At 41.0% G+C, this 21,191-nt stretch overlaps 1 protein-coding gene across 1 annotated transcript in view; it reads right to left on the reverse strand.

Moving 5' to 3' along the window:
• Positions 1–2,614: 2,614 nt before the first annotated feature.
• CD200 (CD200 molecule) overlaps positions 2,615–21,191 on the reverse strand; it is a 54,062-nt gene continuing 35,485 nt past the window's right edge. The window contains exons 8-10 of the mRNA XM_060235289.1: positions 20,831–21,097; positions 16,884–16,988; positions 2,615–2,806 (exon numbers count right to left, since the gene is read on the reverse strand). Coding sequence (XP_060091272.1) covers positions 2,799–2,806; positions 16,884–16,988; positions 20,831–21,097 — 380 coding nt within the window. The 3' untranslated portion in view covers positions 2,615–2,798. The remainder of the gene's footprint in view (positions 2,807–16,883; positions 16,989–20,830; positions 21,098–21,191) is intronic.

Raw genomic sequence — 21,191 nt, forward strand, 5'->3', positions numbered from 1 at the left:
ATTAGAGACTCAGAGTGGCTTACAATCTCCCATATCTTCTCCCCCCACAACAGACACCCTGTGAGGTGGGTGGGGCTGAGAGGGCTCTCACAGCAGCTGCCCTTTCAAGGACAACCTCTGTCAGAGCTATGGCTAAACCAAGGCCATTCCAGCAGGTGCAAGTGGAGGAGTGGGGAATCAAACCCAGTTCTCCCAGATAAGAGTCCACACACTTAACCACTACACCAAACTGGCAGAGGCTTGGCCTCGCGGTGGCTGGGTTTTGGCCTAAACTTTCATTATGCAGCTCGGTGAGCACCTGTAGCACCCCAGTTTGGGGGCATGGGGTCTCGCTAAATCATTCCTGGACCATGCGGGACAGTTGAGTGATGAAGCAGACTGCCTTGGGTTTGCATGGATTGATTCGTCCATTAGCCATGCGGCTGGGGGTTGGAACTCCAGGGCATAACCTTTGCTAGGCTGCCCGGGTACAAGCCATGTATTTTGGCGATACCTAGGGGCAGGGTGGCTCGCCCATCATGTGGCAGGGGAGGGGCATTTCATCCCCTGGCCCTGCCATGCTGCCTGTTATGTTATAGCCCTTGTGTTAATGTAATAAATAAAGAAAGTGGCCCTTTAGTTACCCAAACTCTTGTGTCTGTCTCTTCCTTTCGTCTGGGGGGGCAATTGGATCCTGCTGCCCTTTGTTCCCAAGTCCCCAAGCTCAGTCCATATGGCTCCAATGAGGCCGGCAGGCACACCCAAAGTTTTCACTTGAGTCCACATATGTAACAGTAGAAATTCTTCTGACCTCCACAGAGAAGCCGTTCCAAAGAACAAATCCCATGGCTGAGAAGGAACATACCTGAACTGTGGTACATCTAATGGACTTTAGTATGGAAGAGCAATGAACACAAAGCTTCCAAAGATATAAAAAAATAAAACAAACTTTCACAAAATGGCAGGGAGGTGCTGTAATGGTACAGCCCAAGTTTCCAGGCATGCTCCCCACATCTATTTATATTTCAATATGTATTTACTTCTCCAATCAATGTTGATCACAAAGTAATTAACTGATAAAACCCATACAGTAGAAATCATAGCCACCTACAGGAACTTCCCATCAAAAATGTCGTTGTTCTGATGGGGAACTAATTTTGACAGAATAAGCCAAAAGGAACCACAATACAATGGCTCATGTATTTGGATCTGAAATAGCTTTATTTGGTTTCTTTTAAGTAAAATGCAGCAGATATATACATGTATGCTCTAAAATGTTCTCTTTTTTATTTTACATTTTTCTGTGTCAGATTACAATGGCTGAAGTACTGTTTTGAAGGGATGAAGCAAAATTCAGCCAGTGCATGTTGTTGAGGGTTTATTTTTCATTGTGTTTGCTAAGCAAATGCATTATTCTTTGCATAGGCTTATCTTCCTAGAAAAACAAAAACACAGCACAAAATGGTGGGAGAAATATACTTCTTTTGGTTCTTATTTTGGCAAGGTTCTTTGTTTATTTCCTTATTTAAAACAATAACTTTTCTAAGCACAATACTAAACTACTACAAATGAACAAGAGGGCAAAATGAGGAAATTTTGCCTTCTCTTTGCATCTGCATGCAAGTAAACAAATGTAGTTGAGGTGAGAGTGGGAAACTTTGAAAGTGCATGCTTATAGACTTGTATGTGTGCAGGAGGAGACACCCCCCTCCCTTCGTTTTAGGCCCTTCTCCCCAGAAAGCAAGGAAATAGTTTTAAGTCTTGTAGTGTTTATGAGTAGGTTGGGGGGGGGGGAAGGCATTTGTAAAATATTTTTTTAAAAGTCTTTGAAAGAAAATGGAGGAAAGTTGAAAGAAAGAAAAATAGTTTTCAAAGATGCATGAAGAAAAGGTTGAAAGAAATCAAAGGAATTTGTGAAAGAGTACTTTTAAATGAAAATTTAAAAAGAGAGGAATTTTTGAAACAGACAACAGGGCTGGTTCCAGCTGGTTTCTCTCCTGATGGAAAAGGGTTATATTTGGGATCATGGGACATATATGAGTAAAAATGTGGAATGGGGCAGTATACTATAAGGAGAAGAATTACCCAATCTGAGTGAAAAAGCTGGCTGGATTTAACCCAAAACTATTTTTTTATGTCTCATGAGCATTTTTTTGTTGTAGAAAATCCAACAAAATAAAAATAAATGGACATGCAGTTCTTGTCATAACTTGTTTATATGTCAGCTTAGCTTTACTCAGTGGTGGTTGAATAATTCATTATTTGGCCTGTTGCTTTCCATACTCATTCCAATATGTAGTTAAATGAAGCTTTTTAGACAATAATTGAGACAAGTAATTGAGAAGTTTTGGGATTAAATTTTGTAAGCATACTAATTAGAAAATTTGTTCACTAAAATACAAAGTCCTGAAAGATGAAAAATAGTTTTGTCTCTTAAAATTTGGGGCTGGATTGTAGAGCCAAAGAAAATTTGATAAGGCCTGTGTTGTGCGTCTGATCAGCTATTGGTTGACACTTGAGCTGTTCACATGTCTCACACATCTGCCATTTTCAGTCTATAGAATGGTGTTGCTGGACAGAAGAATCAAAGTAAATTAATGAAAGGAAAGTAGTCATTATTTAGATTTTTAAAACAGCAGGTCTTTGATCCTTTAAGTGACAAATGGGAAAAGAGGCAAGACTGACTGTGATGGATCCCAGAATGAATCAGATGCTTCTTTATGCTGATGTTGTACTCATGGCATGCCACTTAGGTAGATGTGAATGCCACCTTATTTCTCTTTTCCATGAAACACTATACTAGCTGTTGTTTGACTCCTTTAGAATCCTAGAAGAGAACAGATGTATATTTTAAGTATGCAACATCCAAATTCTTACATTTGTGAAAAATTATCTTTCTCCCCAAAGATATTTCATCTTCCCCTGAATATATCCTCTTCTTTTTCAGAAGATGGTATTACATCTTTAGCCCAACTATCTATTAGCAAACTAGTTTTGTTCAATAAATCCCACCTTTGTTTTGTTTTAAATAGTGAATCAAGCTATTCATAATGAAATCTGTCCTCACCCAACAAAGCCCTTCCAGGAAGAAGATAAATGGCAGTCATATTGTAATGAAAGGTGGGGTCAGAGCTTTTGTGCTAACAATGTATCCTGCATGGGCATGCTGCTGCTACTGTTTGGAAAGGATCTGATTTCAGATGTCTGTAGGAAGCAGTGTTTTTGAAAGACAAAAGAGGACTTCTGGAAAATAGTTGTTATCTAAATTGCCCACACCTCTAAATGCTATAAAACTGACATTTGTAGACAGTTCCCTTATAATAAGCAAGTATTAGTTATTTATGTGTTTTTTTCCTAATAAACTGTTTATGAAAGATGTTAGCAGGCAGGTGTGAGTCAATGCTAGTCAAAACCAGTCCCAGCTCCCTAAAGCAGGATCATGCCCCACAGCTCCCCTAGGGTTACTGCTCTTCAAACAGCCCCCTAATTCAGAATATTTTTCTTTCATTGACAATATTTGTTTCTTTTTTTTCCTAGTGTATCTCTTGCTGTATAATTCCTATGTCAAACACTGGATTTGGCTCTTATGCGAGCAAGTAAAAGTGACATTAATTGGTTCTAGGTGATCTTGATTTTGCATTTTTTTTAGTGGCCAAGCCTCTTCACCAGACATTATGTGGCTCAAGACACCATTTAGAGATATTAAGAGAATAAATATTTCAGTAGTAAGAGAAAGAAGGGAGCTGGACTAAAAGGAAACAACAACAGTATTCAGCAAAACAATATGGACTAAAAATAAACAAAGAAACTTTCACTGAAGCCAAATCTCTCATTCAATTTATAGTCTGGTTTTTCAGAACTAAAACTGAGTTAAAACAAGAAAACTATTTTCTGTAAGCTAAATATGCCCAGGATCCTGTTACTTGTGTGTTTAATATTTTAGCTTTCACCTCAAACCACATGCTTGAGTGAAAAAACCCTGCATCTAAAGGGACTTTTCCCCCGGGGCTTTACAAGTTTGAGAATGAACCAGAATAGTTTCCTTTATTTGCGATTCATTTCATTGTTGCACAATATGAGAGCAATTCCAAGCAGGACTATTCAGAAGTAAGTCACATTTCATTTTTTGGACTGTATAGAGGAAGTGCTCATAGGATTTCAGCCTAAGGTTTCCTTCACACCTACCAAGACACCATGGATACTGTTTCCTGTAATTATCTCCAATGAAACCGTGTGTGTGTGTAAGAATACCTCAAATATGGGCAGGGCTGACTGTGTAGTGCTTTCTCACCGCATCACCATACTTCTTTTCAGTAGTGTGTCAAGTGGGTGAGAAAAAACCACAAAATCAACCCCATCAAGGGACCTCACCATAAACAACTTTACCATAGATATTTGTTCCTATATGGCTTAATGTGTACATGCATGAATGGATACTTAAATAATGACAAAATGGTTCATAGAGTGGCACTATATTTTCATGCTTTCCCCCCTTCCATATAATATTAATATTTGCATGCAGAAGAGCTATTTAAGGAATCAGATAATATGCTACTTAAGGAAGTAGATAATTTTTTGATTTTCTGTCGTACAGTCGAGTCTGACTCTTTGCAACCCCATGGACCAAGTCATGCCAGGCCCTCCTGTCTTCCACCATCTTCTGAAGTCTGTGCAAATTTGTGTTAGTTACACTTCTCCAAGGAGTGTTCCCTTCTCATTTGGTGTGTTCCCTTCTCATTTGGTGGCCAAAGTATTTGAGCTTCAGCTTCAGCATCTGACCTTCCAGGGAACAGTCAGGGTTGATTTCCCTTAGGACTGTCTGATTTGATCTTGTTGCAGTCCAAGGGACTCTCAAGATTGTTCTCCAGCACCACAGCTCGAAAGCATCTATTCTTCTGTGCTCAGTCTTCCTTATGGTCCAACTCTCACAGCCATACATTACTACTGGGAATACCATCACTTTGACTATCTGGACTTTTGTTGGCAGGGTGATGTCTCTACTTTTTATTATACTGCCTTGGTTCTACTTTTTATTATACTGCATAGCTCCCTCCCAAGCAGCAACATATTTTAATTTCATGGCTACAGTCACCATCTGCAGTGATCTTGGATCCCAGAAATGTGAAGTCTGTCACTACTTCCATATCTTCCCCTTCTATTTGCCAAGGTGTGATGGGGCCGAATGCTATGATCTTAGTTTTTTTGATGTTGAATTTCAAGCCTACTTTTGTGCTTTCCTCTTTCACCCTCAACAAGAGGTTCTTTAGATCCTCCTCACTTTCTGCCATTAGAATGGTATCATCTGCATAGCTGAGGTTGTTGATGTTTTTTCCTGGCAATCTTAATTTTGGCTTCTGCTTCATCCAGGCCGGCATTCCGCATGATGTACTCTGTATATAAATTAAATAAGCAGGGTGACAATGTACATTCTTGTTGAACTCCTTTTCCTATTCTAAAACAATCAGTTGCTCCATATCCTTTTCTGACAGTTGCTTCTTGACCCTTATACAGGCTTCTCAGGAGACATGTGAAGTGATCTGGTACTCCCATCTCTTTAAGGACTTGCCACAGTTTGTTGTGATCCACACAATCAAAGGCTTTAGCATGGTCAATGAAGCAGAAATAGATGTTTTTCTGGTACTTTCATGCTTTCTCCATAATCCAGCGATTGTTGGCAATTTGATCTCTAGTTCGTCTACATCTCCGAAACCCAGTTTGAACTAGTAGTTCCCAATCTACATACTGCTGAAGCCTAGCTTGTAGGATCTTTAACATGACCTTGCTGGCATGTGAAATGACTGCAATGGTGCGATAGTTTGAACATTCTTTGGCATTACCCTTCTTTGGGATTGGAATATAAACTGACCTTTTCCAATCCTGTGGCCACTGTTGCGTTTTCCAAATTTGCTGACATAATGAGTGCATCACTTTAACAGCATCGTCTTTTAGGACTTTAAATAGCTCAACTGGGATACCGTCATTTCCACTCACTTTTTTGTTAGTAATGCTTTCTAAGGCCCATTTGATTTCACACTCCGGGATGTCTGGCTCAAGATCGGCGATATCACCGTCATGGTTGTCAAGGACATTGAGATCCTTCTTGTATAATTCTAATTCTTCTGTGTATTCTTGCCACCTCTTCCTAACCTCTTCTGCTTCTGTTAGGTTTTTGTCCTTTATCATGGCCGTCTTTGCACGAAACACTCCCTTGATTTCTCCAATTTTCTTGAAGAGATCGCTTGTCCTTCCCATTCTATTATTTTCTTCTATTGCTTTGCATTGTTCTTTCAGGAAGGCCTCCTTATCTCTCCTTGCTGTTCTCTGAAAATCTGCATTCAGTTGGGTGAATTTTTCCTTTCCACCTTTGCATTTCACTTTCCTTCTTTCCTCATCTATTTGTAAAGCCTCATCAGATAGCCACTTTGCTTTCTTGCATTTCTTTTTCTTTTGGATGGTGTGATTGCTGCCTTCTGTACAATGTCATGAACTTCGTAGTTCTTCAGGCATTCTGTCTATCAACTCTAGTTCCTTAAATCTATTCTTCACCTCCACTGTATATTCATCAGGGATGTGATCAAGGTCAAACCTGAATGGCCTAATGGCTTCCCCAGTTTTCTTCAGTTTAAGCCTGAATTTTGCAATGAGTAGCTCATGATTTGAGCCGCAGTCAGCTCCAGGTCTTGTTTTTGCTGACTGTAAGAAGCTTCTCCATCTTTGACTGCAGAGTATATAATCAATCTGATTTCTATGTTGCCCATCAGGTGATGTCCATGTGTAGAGCAGATAAAAGGAATCAGATAATTTCCCATTCAGATGAGAAAGGTCTCTGTCACTGGAAAGCCACAGTCCATCAGACTGGACAGTATTGTACCAGTTGGACCAATGCTCTGACTTAGTTCACATGCCTTTAGGGGCTGTAAACTGTGATGACATTTGCTAGCCTACCCTCACTGCCAGAATTTCCTGAATGTATGTGCCTGTATGTAATGCTTCCCATGAGGGGGCCTCAGTTTCCATTGATAAGAGAGTTTTAGCTTGAGAAAATTCACCACTTACATTCACATAATGAAATCTATATGTTAACAGCAATTTCTGCCAGGAAGTAAGTGATCAATGTCATTGCTTTCAACGCAATACACAAGGGTTTGGTTCATATTTGATACCTTCTCCTGTATTTTGGTTGGTGTCTCATAACCAAGTATAAGAACGCCCAACAGGATTTTTCCATCCAGTATTTTACAGATTTTAGAGTACTCCACAACACATTCTTTATTTATAATTCAGTCAGAAAATGGCTAAACACCTTTACCAATCTGTTTCGTGTAACAGCCATGTTCTATTTGCAGTTTTACAACAGTATTTTATGTCTTATTATGTATGATTTTATGGTCATTCAGTTTTAATTTTGTATGATTTTACTGTTTTAAATGCTGGTTTAGGCTGTGATTTTTTTTTTAATATGCTATGTGGGGGGGAATCACCTTGACTAAAACCAGTCTGAAAGAACTGATCAGAATCACAAGAACTCCATTTACTGAATGATTACAGACTTTCCTTAGTTGAAGCTTAGATGGCAGTCAAACTGTTAATATTTTTGTATATTTATCCATTTTAATCATGTCATATTATAGATATTCTTTTTTTGTTTAGGATGCTGGCTTTTTGCCATAAATAAATTATCTATCTAATGTCAGTTATATATGTTTAAAGATATGAAGTTTGGCAGAAAAAGATGATTAATTGTTAACAACTCAGCCAAATCTAAGTAGCATCAAGCATCAGCTCTTCTTTAACATCTGCTCTGTATCAATGCTTGCTTAAGCATGTCACTTGATGCTTTCACTGAAATATCATCTCCCCAGGAAACACCTGCATATCTTTTTTTTGAAGGGGATATTCATCTAATGAACTTTCCCCACTTTTAGTCTTTGCAGGCCAATGCTTTCAGCCCTTGCTGATTCCTCTACTCATCTACACAAGTTGAACCATTATATATCTTCTGTCTTTTCTCTAGAAGAATATCTGCTGCTCTCACTCCATCCCTCCACTCCAATTCTCACAGGCCTCTGAATTCAGGCTTTATGGAGTCCTACTCATTGAGACAAGATAAGCAAGTGTTTGGGCATGCTAAGAAAAATAGGGATACTAATGCACAGGGCTGACATGCCCACGAGGCGACTTAAGGTGGTTGTCTTGGGTAAAGTTCTGGGGGCACCAAATTGGGTGCCCCCTGGTAGGGTGGGGGCCACCCCCTTCTTCCTGGGCAATTCACATCATGCAGGAGGGCACCCAGGAGCAGCCAAAGCTCAGGAGTTCTTACTGGATAATTTAAAGAATAATATTTTCCACTTCTGTACCTTATTTTTATTTGCTTATTTGTTTATCGGATTTTTTTAGTCACTGCTCATCTAAAGGGTCTCATGGTGACTTAGAAGTTTAAAATATAAACATCAAAATGCTAAAATATGTGGCTAACACCATACCACTAACAACCCCCCCCCCACATATGGATTACCTTCCAAAGGCCAACCTAAACAATTCGGTCTTGCATGCCCTGAGGAAACTAAAGTCAGGCAGGGCACAGGTGTCATCAGAGGATGCATTCCAGATGGTAGGGGCCTCAACTGAGAAGGCCCTTTCCAGGTGACAGCTAAATGAGCCATTATGGGGCTGGGCACCTGTAAGAGGTTCCTAGAGCAGGAGTGGCCAACGGTAGCTCTCCAGATGTTTTTTGCCTACAACTCCCATCAGCCCCAGCCAGCATGGCCAATGGCTGGGGTTGATGGGAGTTGTAGGCAAAAAACATCTGGAGAGCTACCATTGGCCACCCCTGCCATAGAGGATGACTGAAGGGAGCATGGGGGGCTGTGATTTGCCCCATTATTATAATGGGCTATGGCATCAATACAAGGGATCTTTGGGGAAAGGAAATCTGTGAGAAAAAGAAGTTTTAAGTTTAATCCATGCTTGAGGAGAAACAGAGTAACATTTACTGCCATTCTCACCATCATTCTCCAGTTCTGACAAGTTTATTGCATTTTGCTGATTTCTCATGCAACTTATACTATCCAGACCAAACTGTTATTCTTTCAGTTTGTTAATTTCACTATCTTGCCCCTGAATTCTAACTTTATACTATTTTGCATGCTTTATCACTACCCACAAGCTAACTGTAGCACTGCTAACTGTACCTCATTTCATTGTCTGGTGAAGTGTGCTTTTAGCATACAAAAGCTTACATTCTCAATAAAACTTTGTTGGTCTGAAAGGTGCTACTGGACTCCAGCTTTCTTCTATTGCTTCAGACCAACATGGCTGCCCACCTGGATCTATGTCAGAATGAGTACACTTGAGCTTCCCCACCACCACAGAGGTTGTCCTGCACAATTAATCAATCATTAATTTATTAGGGTCATGACCAGCAGAATAAAACATACATTAGCAGAGTGGTTCTACAGTACTACTCCCCTGGCCAAGAAACCCAGAACCACCAATGACACTGGCAGAGGGAGACAATTCCAGCAAGCCCTCCTGTGGAGATGAAAATAGAATGCATGCCTATCCTGTATGTACATCTATTTGTAAGAAACATAGGCTTCCCAAACCTCCCGCCGTGGCGGGGGACCCCAGGATTTCCACCCTCTTCCCCCGCCCCCCCAAAAAAATGGAAGTGGGGGGGGAAGGGGGGAAACGGCGCCAAGGAGCTCACTTGGCTTCTGGAGGCGGCGGCGAAGGGGCCATGGCGGCCACTGAGATTGTGCGCCAGGTGGTGAGTGCCAGGTGGGAGGGAGGGCACGCACGGGACCAGGGTGGGCCTCCCTTGGGTGGCTGAGCTCGGCCATCTCGCCTCCTCCATCGTCTACCTTGCCAAGGCTGCCAGAGCCAGGGCAGCCTGGCATGCGTCCACCTGGCGAGCAAGGGGAGGCGACGGCAGATGATGCCGGCTCTCCAGCAGGCGAGCGAGGAGGAGGCGGCTGGAATGTGCAGGGATGAGGCTGGGTGGGCGCCCGCACAGCTGCTCCGAGGGCGCGGGGCTTTGCCTTTCAGAGCCGGGAGGAGGAAGGGGGGATGGGGCAGCCTCTGGGTACCCTGCGAGGACCCCCCGAGGACCTAGCTGTCCAGGATGAATGCCCATGTCCTCAACCCACACTTCCTAGGTCACACTGTGACAGTTCCCCCCTCCCCATTCTTAGGACATAGCTGAGAAGTGTTTCAATAACACTTCCTTTGAAAAATAATCCATCCCACTCTGTTTTTTTGGAAACCTGGGCTGTGGAAAGAACAGGAAGAAGTTAATTACTGTCCAGGGGGGTGTGGGTGTGAGTTCCCAAAAGTTTGAAAAAAATGTTTAATTTTTCATGAAAGAGAAAAGGGCTCTGATCTCTGTTGGAATCCCTCCCTGTTTACACAGAGAGTTTCTATTAGCAGAGTCAACAGCGAGACTCCTGATAGTTCCCAGTCTCTGGGGGAGCTGTTTTTTGAGGTAGAGGCACCAAATTTTTAATATAGTATCTAGTGCCTCTCCTCAAAGTACCCCCAAGTTTCAAAACGATTGGAGCAGGGGGTCCAATTCTATGAGCCCCAAAAGAAGGTGCCCCTATCCTTCATTATTTTCTATGGAAGGAAGACATTTAAAAAGGTGTGCTGTCCCTTTAAATGTGATGGCCAGAACTGTTTGGAGTTCAATTATGCTTGCCACACCCTTTTTCCTGGCTCCGCCCCAAATGTCTCCTGGCTCCACCCCCAAAGTCCTCAGATATTTCTTGAATTAGACTTGGCAACCCTAAAGAAACAACAAGAATACTTGAAAAATATAATCAGGGCCAGTATCTATATAAGTGTGGGCTTTAAATCATATTCAAGTATGCATACTCAAGTATGCATTGAGTGCAATGTAATAATTACTAAATGCACATAACAAAGAAAAGTCAAATGAATGTTGCATGTGGACCACTGTTTCCACCATTTCACCATGAGGCAATTTTGCAAGTGACAAACCAGTAAATAAGTGGTGAGAAAACTCACCTCCCACTCCTTTATAGCTGGTCTTATTGTGTTGCTTCCATGTTCAGTTTAAGGGCAAGCTGATTTAGTATTAGAGTAGGGTTGCCAAGTCCAATTCAAGAAATATCTGGGAACTTTGGGGTTGGAGGCAGGAGACTTTGGGGGTGGAGCCAGGAGACATTGGGAGCGGAGCCATAAGCAAGGGTGTGAGAAGCACAACTGAACTCCAAAGGGAGTTCTGGCCATCACATTTAAAAACACCACACATCTTTTAAATCCCTTCCCTCCATAGAAAATAATGAAGGATAGGGGCACCTTCTTTTGGGGTTTATAAAATTGGACCCACTAGTCCAAACCTTTTGAAACTTTGGGGGTATTTTGGGGAGATGTATTGAATGCTATGCTGCAAATTTGGTGCCTCTATCTCAAAAAACAGCCCCCCCCAGAGCCCCAGAAACCCGCAGTTCAATTCTCCATTATTTCCTATGAGAATAAGTCTTCTTAGGGAATAATAGAGTTCCTTCCCCTCCCCCACTTTCTCTCTCTCTCTTACTCACACACACACTTAACTGTCTCTGGTGCGTCCAAAACGAGGTCTTGAAAATACAGGGGCTATGCTGCTCTCTTTTACACACACACACACACACTTGTCTGAAACAAAAGCAAAACGAGGGGCTGCACTCTAATGAGGTCTGCTGTTGCTAACCCTTCCCCATGAAGTACTTCCTGCTTCCTGCTCCAATTTAAAGGAACACACACATTTTAAAACCGGACCTGTTTGCAGGTCCTGCCAGAGATCTAGAGGTATATGGTGGCTGTGGGGGGAGGGGCTTTCCCCGCTGGCCAGCTGGCTGAGGGCGGGGGGAAGCCTGTAAAACCGGGGGATCCCCCACTGGGACCTGGGGATTGGGAAGCCTATATTAGAGGTCCATGCTGAGGCTCACAAAGAATCATGGTGCAAGGGGGAAAGGTTTATTTGCAAATCCTACCCACTAATCACATCTCCCTTTCCAAAATAAATTATCAAGATTTGCATGCATGAGTTAATTTCCCCTTCTTCACCTATTCTCCTCCCACTCTGATGACTGATTTTCAGCACTCCTCTTCCTGGAGAGGCTCAGTTCTCATCCATTCTTGGTTTTGTTATCTTTTTCACATTCAATTGTATTTTTTTCTGCATACCTCAGTATGTATACTTTGCCTGTGGACATCTTGGTTTTGCTTCTTTCATGATTAGCATGAGCCTGACCCTTTAACATTAGATATAGTTGTGATGCTACTATTAGATGCATCAGTTTTACTAGAAAGACATACGGGTGAATAGTAAAACACACATTATGTATGATAGAACTTGGATCACAATTGCACAGCCCATCTACAAGTCACATGTTCAAAATAGTGGCACACTTTCATAGCCCCTCTTCAAAGTATCTTTCCTTTGTAATCTTGTTTATATTATATCAAGAACACTTCTTTTATTTTTTAATATCAGGTATTCAGCTTAGTAGGCTACCCCTGAAAATATATTTGAACATCTGCAGCAGTTGATTAATATCAGAGTTCATAAATCTCCATCTATTTTATTTAAGAAAGGAAGTTGGTTTTTCCATTCATGGCATCTGACTCCAAGATTTGAATGCACAGGAAACTACTCCCTTATCTTTCCTCTAAATGCAAAAATTAGCCTCATCTTCTCTTGGAAATTCAAGCAGGATGTGCAGTTGGAAAAAGTTAGTGGCAGAATTTGGTCTTAAGAAACAGGCTGAAGAGAAAGGCCTGAAAACTAGACAGTACTGAGGCCAGATCTAGGAATAGGTCTCTTGGAAGTTTCATCCCTACTCTCAGTTTTTAAAAGCAGATGTTTGCATTAGGGTTGTTCAATTTGCTATATAAAAGTATTAAAAGTGTTCTTGAAAAGCAGATTTTTTTTTCATTTTTAACCAAAAATGAATGGTTTATTTTCAAAAAACTAGAATTTTAAAAACTACTTTTGTTGCTAGAAATTTAAAATGTTTCTGAAGTTTTGTTGTAGAATTCTGATTGTCAGCTACTTATTCTAATTTTGCTTCCCATAGAAGAAGAAAAAAGTCCTGTTTCCCAATCAGTCATCATGCTTTCATGTAAGGGGAAAAAGTAGAATAGAAAACAAGTCTAGACAGAAAAACTGAGAATTAGAGAATTATTTCTCTACAGATTCCTCTGTTGCTTATACTAACACCAAAACTCCATTTTAAATTGAAGTTTGTTTCTGAGAAGTCATGGCCGTTCACTTTGTTTGATAATTGTGAATGATAGCTTACATAGAAAAGAATTCTTCAAGTGAGAGTGGAGGGAGAAAGGAAACATTAAGTCTGTTTTTTCTTCCTCCAGCAACTCTTGCCAAATTGCAAAACATATTTTAAACATGATCATCTCATGCCTCAGGTCCTCTCTCTCACTTCCAGAGATATCCACAGATAGGGTAACCCAGCCCTCATTATAATTAGCCCTCATTTACACAGAACTCCATTCTAACCACTCATTGTCACCTTTCATGCATATCCTAGAATATGTGTGCATATGCACACACACGCTTCTTCACCTTAAAAATATAGCCGATAGGATTAATCAAACAAGAAAGCTTTTTTTTGTAAAAACAAAACTGAAGAAAGTAAAGTCTAAGAAATGACATTTCACTTCCATTGAACTTTTGAACTGAGGTTCTATAATCACAGCTGAGATCCTTTAATTACAAAATTACTGTTTTCGGCCTATTCCAATGAAGCAGCTCTTCTATACAGTTCCCTTCAGTCAGGAAAATCCCTTTCATCTCAGTGCTTAAGCTCTCTGCTGCTAACCCCTCAGTGTCGTTTCCAAACTTCTGTTTTTGAGTCTCCTGCTCTCAACATTCTGGCCGTGGTCAGACGTACCCTTTCACCCGGCATAGCAGTGAATGCATGGTGGATGCACAGCGGATTTTAAGTGTGTGTCCAGATGGCAATATCTGGCATGCATCACTGAGATGTCTTCTATCCATCATTCTGCGACATACTTTTGGATCTTTTTGACGGTGATGAAAGTCCGGACATTGATGCTTAACAATGAGCTGTGATCGGATTTTCCAACATCTGATCGTGCAAGTGTTAGCAAGACGTCATAAACGCCTGCACATGTGCCTTTAAAAAAATCACAACATTGATGCATGCACGAATATGTTCATGCTGACATGAGAGAGAGAGATCAAGCGCACCACAGAAGGATCGCTCACCAAGCAAGGTGAGTGATTCATTGTTAATGTGCATTTGCAAAAAGCAAGGCGACAGGGAAACCTACGCATGCTCAATGTTTTTGTGCATGTCAGAGAGTGTCCTTTTTTAAACCCCCCCCCCCCCAAAAAAAACCCTGCTTCAGTGTGGAATGTCTAATTGCTCAGTAATGGGCTAGATACAGGCTGAGACTGGCTGCAGATGGGATATCTGATCAGGCAGTTGTGTTTTAAAAGAGTGGCGGGCTAAAATAGAAGCACCTTGTAAGCGGATTAACAGGTACGTCTGACCACAGCCTCTGCCAGCTTTCATTGGTGCTCTTAGGGAGAGGTTGAACCTGACCTATCCATCAAAGGTGGGTCCTTTCTGGAAGTGGAGCCCATAACAGGGCCTGACCAACCTATACATGTTCGGGATCATTGAGATAAAGGGTTGAAATCAGTTGGATCAAGGGGCAGAGCTCAAATGCTGAGTGGGACAAAAGGTAGAGAAAAAGGGTCAAGAGGCTGTGCCAACAGGAAATACTAATCCATTTTTCTCTTTTAGAAGAAGAAGAGGAAGAGATTGGATTTATACCCCGTCCGTCACTACCCAAAGGAGTCTCAGAGCAATTTACAATCTTCTTTTTCTTCCCCTCCCCACAACAGACAGCCTATGAGGTAGGTGGGGCTGAGAGAGCAGAACAGCTTTGAGAGAACTTGTGGCTGACCCAAATCACATCAGCAGGTGCATGTGGGGAATCAAACCTGGCAAGATAAGAGTCTGCACACTTAACCACTATACCAAACTGGCTCTCTGAGAAGATACCAAGAGGGAAAATGAAGCAGAAAAGGCAGACAAAGATAGCTGCAACATCGACAGAAGTTATTTTTGATATCACAATAAAGTGTGAAAAATAATTTATATTGGCTCAGTGATGCAGAGATCTTAAAGGTTCAGCTAAGCTGCTTCTTCTAAGATTTTCAAACTTGGCTGAATATAATCCACTGTTAAATTTATGTTTATATAGAGAGAGAATCATAGAGTTGAAAGGGACTTCCAGGGTCATCTAGTCCAACCCCCTGCACATGAATACATTCCCCACAGACATACATCCCCAGTGACTAGGGTTGCCAAGTCCAATTCAAGAAATATCTGGGGACTTTGGGGATGGAGCCAGGAGACTTTGGGGGTGGAGCCAGGAGCAAGGGTGTGACAAGCATAATTGAACTCCAAGGGAGTTCTGGCCATCACACTGAAAGGGACAACACACCTTTTTAGATGCCTTCCTTCCATAGGAAATAATGGATAGGGGCACCTTCTTTGGGGGGCTCATAGAATTGGACCCCCTGGTCCAATCGTTTTGAAACTTGGGGGGTATTTTGAAAAGAGGCACTAGATGCTATACTGAAAATTTGGTGTGACTACCTCAAAACACAGCACCCCTAGAGCCCCTGATATCCGCGGATCAATTCCCCATTATTCCCTAAAACTGCCGGAGATCTAGGGCTGTGGGGGCTGTGGGGGGAAGCTGGCTGGGGGCTAGCTGGCTGGGGGCGGGGGGAAACTTGTAAAACCAGGAGATCCCCCACTGGGACCTGGGGACTGGGAAGCCTACCAGTGACCCCTGCTCCATGCCCAGAAGATGGCAATACATTTTACTTTTATTTGCTCTTTGGTCTTCTAATTATTTATTTATTTGTTCGATTTATATCCCGCCCTACCCTACCAAAGCGGGCTCAGGGCGGCTTACAACACAGAATGCTAACAGTAAATCAGTTTAAAATACATTAATGATTATACAATAAAATACATAAAAATACATAAAACTCACATCAATATACTATGCTACCTCTTCCTTAAGTCAATTCTTCAAGTATTCCAGTGTTCAAATATTCTGATGTTCATAAGTTTAAATATTCAGGCATCCCGGTATCGGTCAGTTGTATGCCAACTGGAAGAGGGCTGTTTTACAGGCCCTGTGGAACTGTTCAAGGTTCCGCAGGGCCCTCACCTCCTCCGGGAGCTGGTTCCACCAATAGGGGGCTGCAATCGAAAAGGCCCTGTCTCTGGTCGCTTTCAGACGGGCCTCCTTTGGTCCAGGGATTATAAGGAGGTTCTGAGATCCCGATCTCAGCACTCTCTGGGGAACATGTGGGGAGAGACGGTCCCTAAGGTAGGCAGGTCCCAGGCCATAAAGGGCTTATTATTAATGTTCCATTAGTTGTTTCAAATGTTTTAACTAAAAAGTGGGGTTATGCATATTTTTATTAAATATCAGAATGCGATTCATCTCACTAGCCATACAGAGTGAATGAGACCCACCTGCACTTTATAACTAGCCACCATTTATTTTGTTTTTGTTTGTTTGTTTTGTGTTTTTTGATGTAAAATCACAGCAGATTTATGGTGATCTCTTAAGGGTTTTCAAGGCAAGAGACTAACAGAAATGGTTTGCCATTGCCTGCCTTGGCTTGGCAACCCTGATATTCCTTGGTGGTCTCCCATCCAAGTACTAACCAGGACCAACCCTGCTTATATTCTGAGATCTGATGAGACTGGATGAGCCTGGGCTATCCTGGTCAGGTGTACATATTCTCCTATATACCTGAAGTTATTAAACAGCGTCACATGAATATCAGAAGTATGATCTGGTTTTGATTTTTAGTAACTCACCACTGTGTTTTTTCTTGTGTTGTTTCCAGCATGCAACTGCTATTATTAACACCACAAAGATTACGGCTAATATAGTTAGCAACACAGGAACTGTATTCCAGTGACCTATAGGAAGGAAAGAGGCAAAGCTGATGACCACAGTAATGTAGTTTGTGAACTCTTTATTTATTCTAAGGTCCCACCTATACACAATTCTGGGGTTTCCTAGAGTAATTTGGCTCCAAAAAGCCAAATAAAAATCATATGTATGTTAATAATGGGGAAGGAGGTCCAAACTTTCCTTTCTCTCACTGGCTGTTTTAGATGACTGTACAGAAAAAGACAGGTATAGTATAGCTACCACAATTAATTATGCTTCTGCTAGTTATTGGCAAAGACTGGTCACCATAGTGGTTAGAGCAGTTGTGTCAAATGTACAGCCCTGGGAGGCAGAAGCAGCCCGTCTAGGTCTGTTATCTGGTCATGAGCAAGGAAGAAGAGGAGGGTGGCAGTGGGAAGAGCAGCAAAAAGACCTCAGGCCAGCTGGCTAGATATACCCCCTTCCTTTCTCTCTGTGTCTCTTTCTGTTGGGCCAGGCTGTGCAGCAGCTGTCACCTATCTTTCTCCTATCATAGGTGGGGGAATCACCTCCTCTCTGACAGCGCTCATGTGTGCTGGCCTCTCCCTTTTCTTCAGCAGCAGAAGCTGCCTCCTTTGCCACTGTCACTGCCACCTTCTTCTTTTCCTTGCCCAACTTTCTCTCTTTCTCCAGCATGAGGCTGGAGAAGCAGCCCTTTGGGAAGAGGGAGGAGGGAAGAAGAAGGGAGGCAGATAAGTCATTATGTGTGAAGGTGTGTGTGTGGGGGGGGGGATGCTGATGGAAATGAGTGTTAGAATGGATGTTAGGATAGAATCTGCTGATGGAAATGTATAGTGGGAACAGCCATTGGAAAGTCATGGGAACTGAGGTGAAACCCAGCTGCTGGGGTGAAGGAAGATGCTGAGTGTTTTGTTTGGGGGAATGAAATGCAAGAGCTGGGGTGTAGTTGGAAGCTAAGATAAAATAGGAGCCACTTTAAAAACATAATGAGATTTTGTTGCATCATTTTAAAAAAAATTCTAAGCATCTGTACTTTGCTTTTCTTCCCAAATGGGGACCCAATGCAATTTACATGTATTGTTCTCCCTATCTATGTTTTTGTTCTCACAACTATGTTAGGCTGAGAGAGTGACTGACTCAAAGTCACCCAGCAACTTCCATGGCAGAATGGGGCTTATGAACCTGGGTCTCCCAAGTGTTAGTTCCTATGCTTGAACCTCAGCACCAGGGGATGTATGTGAGTCTTTGTGGGCGGTCAGGTCTCTAAGTGGGACTGAAGTGCAAGGAAAGGAGTGCTCAGTGGGAGCAGACTTGAAATTGGAGGAGAGTGGATTGGTGTGGGTAACACATAGAGGTGGTAGGAGAAAACAGCTGATTTAGAATTCTGGTCATTGACTGGTGAATTTGTGGCGCGTTCATGATTTTTGTGATAGATTGAACAAGTGTTGAGGTTACTCCAGTTCCTTGGAGAGTTTTTCGATGTGTATATTTTGGGGTGGACCTCTCTAAGTGTGGAAGAAACCCTGCTTCACAGATAGTGAGTCTATACAGTAGACATGATGGGACATTCACACTTCTCCCAACCTACCAGAGAAAGGATGCCACAAATCACAGGTAGATGTGAGGGCAGTGTGATGCTATATTTAAGGATAAGCTTTCTGAAGTTGGCGTTAGCAAATTTTACCAGTTCTGTGGTCTAAATTACCCCTAACTTAAGGCTTTTGCTTCTAAAATTCTTATGTTTGGGAAAACGTACATCTGTGAAAAGCTTTTTTCTGTAATAAACATCACTAAATCAAAAGTACGTTCTCAGCTTGGATACATCCCTAAACAGCATACTCCAGATTGCTACAGCACATAATATATTAAAATCTGAATTTACTGTGAAAGCTAAGAATATATTACTAGGAATATTGCCCAACAAATTACCAGAAGGTTTGGAAGAGATATTTACCATATGGTGACAGTGGCTAGAATTATTATGCAGCAAAATGTAAATCAGATGTATGTCTAAGCTTAGAAGAATGGGAAAAACAACTTGCTGATTATTCAGTAATGGCAAAATTAACATTTGAGAAAAAGATCCATCTCAAAAACTGATGAGAGATGTAATGTCTATTATGCAATCAACAATGAGAAACAGTCTAAAATGGTCTATAAATGTATTATAAGGCATGCAAAGGTATTATAATGCAGAAAGAAGAGAACAAGTTTAAAATATAAATGTACAAGGAAGTTAATTTTGAACAAAATATTTCAAAATATTTCTTATGGAAACTGAAATTCTTATTGAAAGATAGATAATAGATTTTTTTCTTTAAACTTTGGTATATTAAAAGTTATAGCTAGTACACACTGCCAATGAAATATGTACAACAGATTGTATATTAATGATGAAAGTATTGTAGAAAATATCTTAAAAATTCTGATGAAAGGGATATTGGGGAGAAGTATTTCTTCACTTCCTTGTTTAATATATTAATATTTGACAAATATAAATTGTTTCAAAAGCCTTATATAACCCATCTTTTTTCTTCTGTACGCCTTTTATATTACTATTTTGTTCTTTTTGACTCCATATTTTGATGCAATAATTAATAGCAAGAGGTATCAAATAAAAGAGTGTTAATATTTTAAGCATGCTTGCATTTTGAGAAAAAAAATAATATTGTTAATTGTGTTTTCCTGTATCCTTTAAAAAGCTTAAATATTTTCCGGTTATCTGGCATTACATTTTATGGTACGCTTGGCCTGCTGGACAAAGTGACATTTATGTCAGATCCAGCCCTTGTAACCAATGAGTTTGACACCTCTAGGTTAGAGTGTCAAATTAGGATCTGGGAAACCCAGGTTCAGATCCCTGCTCTACCATGGCAACTTGCTGGATGAATTTGGACCAGTCTCATGATCTCATCCCAACCTAGTTCACAGGACATTGTGATGATAAAATGAAAGAAAGAATAATTATTTAAGTTGTTTTGGGTGCCCATTGGGGGGAAAGCCCAGGTATAAATGAAGAAATAAATAAAAATAATAAATATTCAGGACACTCGAGCAGGAGAAAAACTGCTCCTTCTCTGCCTTCACCAGGTGATTTTATAAAGGGATTAGAACTGTTTTATAAGCTTCTTGTGCTGGTCTAGTAATTTGAAACTGTCTCTTTTTTAACAAAATAAGTTGAAAATTTTCTGGCTAGCCTCTCATGTTATACCTCTGTAATTACAGCAGATTACAAGTCTTGAGGGAAAGGGATACTGTAGATAATTATAACATGCATATGTAAATGAGGATAGTGCACAGCTACACTGATGTTTTTCATGGTCAATTTTAAAATATACATGCTTTGCAATAACGAAAAATAAATAATTAACCCATACTGCCTTGTGTCCTACCATCCCAGTAATAAAAAAAAGACTAGAGGAACGCTCCTTATAGTGCAATCCTAAACAGAGCTGCAGTCTTTTAAGTTCCTTGAAATCAATTGGCTTTGAAGGATACAACTCTATTTAGGGGTGAACTGTAAGGCAGGTACCACCCACTACGCACAGTGAAAGATTACATTTTTAAAAAAATGCAGTAAAGGAGACATATCCTCAGCAAAGTAGCATTGATTGTTTCTCAAGAACTGTAGAATGTTTGCACTGTTTTTGCTGAATTTTCTTCCAGAATCCATCCCTCCCACCTCAGAAAACATAATCCCATTTTAGATTCTGGAAGAAAAATCCATACTTGCTGTGGAACACAGTACTTTCTTGGTCTCCTTCCAGTCATTTTCCCATTTTGATGTAATGTAACTGTAATTTTCATTCTTGGGGAAATAAAATATGGGCAGGTAAATGAGATTTGCAAGGAACAAATATTCACTGACCTTTTTCTGCCCTGGGCACTTTGTAATCTATATCTCGCTTTCTGTATTTGACTCGGCAGATCAGTTCTTGGCCATAATGGCCACTTGAGGTATTTATGAGTATGTTACTGATGATCGACACTGTGCCATTGGAATTTTCTAGCTTCCTTTCATTCTTTTCATCTGCTGGTCCAACCCAAGAGATTACAGGAGGCGGGAAACCAGTTGCTGTGCATGTGGCATTCAGGAGTCCATCAGTAATGTGATGGTGTAGAAATGCATGGAAATCTGACATACAAGCAACAATAAAATCTGTCACTATGAGCAACTCATTTGAGTGATGAATGAGAACGCCTTAATAGCAACAAGACAGATAAAGAGG

The sequence above is a fragment of the Heteronotia binoei genome, chromosome 3 (genome assembly GCF_032191835.1).
Source record: "Heteronotia binoei isolate CCM8104 ecotype False Entrance Well chromosome 3, APGP_CSIRO_Hbin_v1, whole genome shotgun sequence".
NCBI classification, from domain to species: Eukaryota; Metazoa; Chordata; class Lepidosauria; order Squamata; family Gekkonidae; genus Heteronotia; species Heteronotia binoei.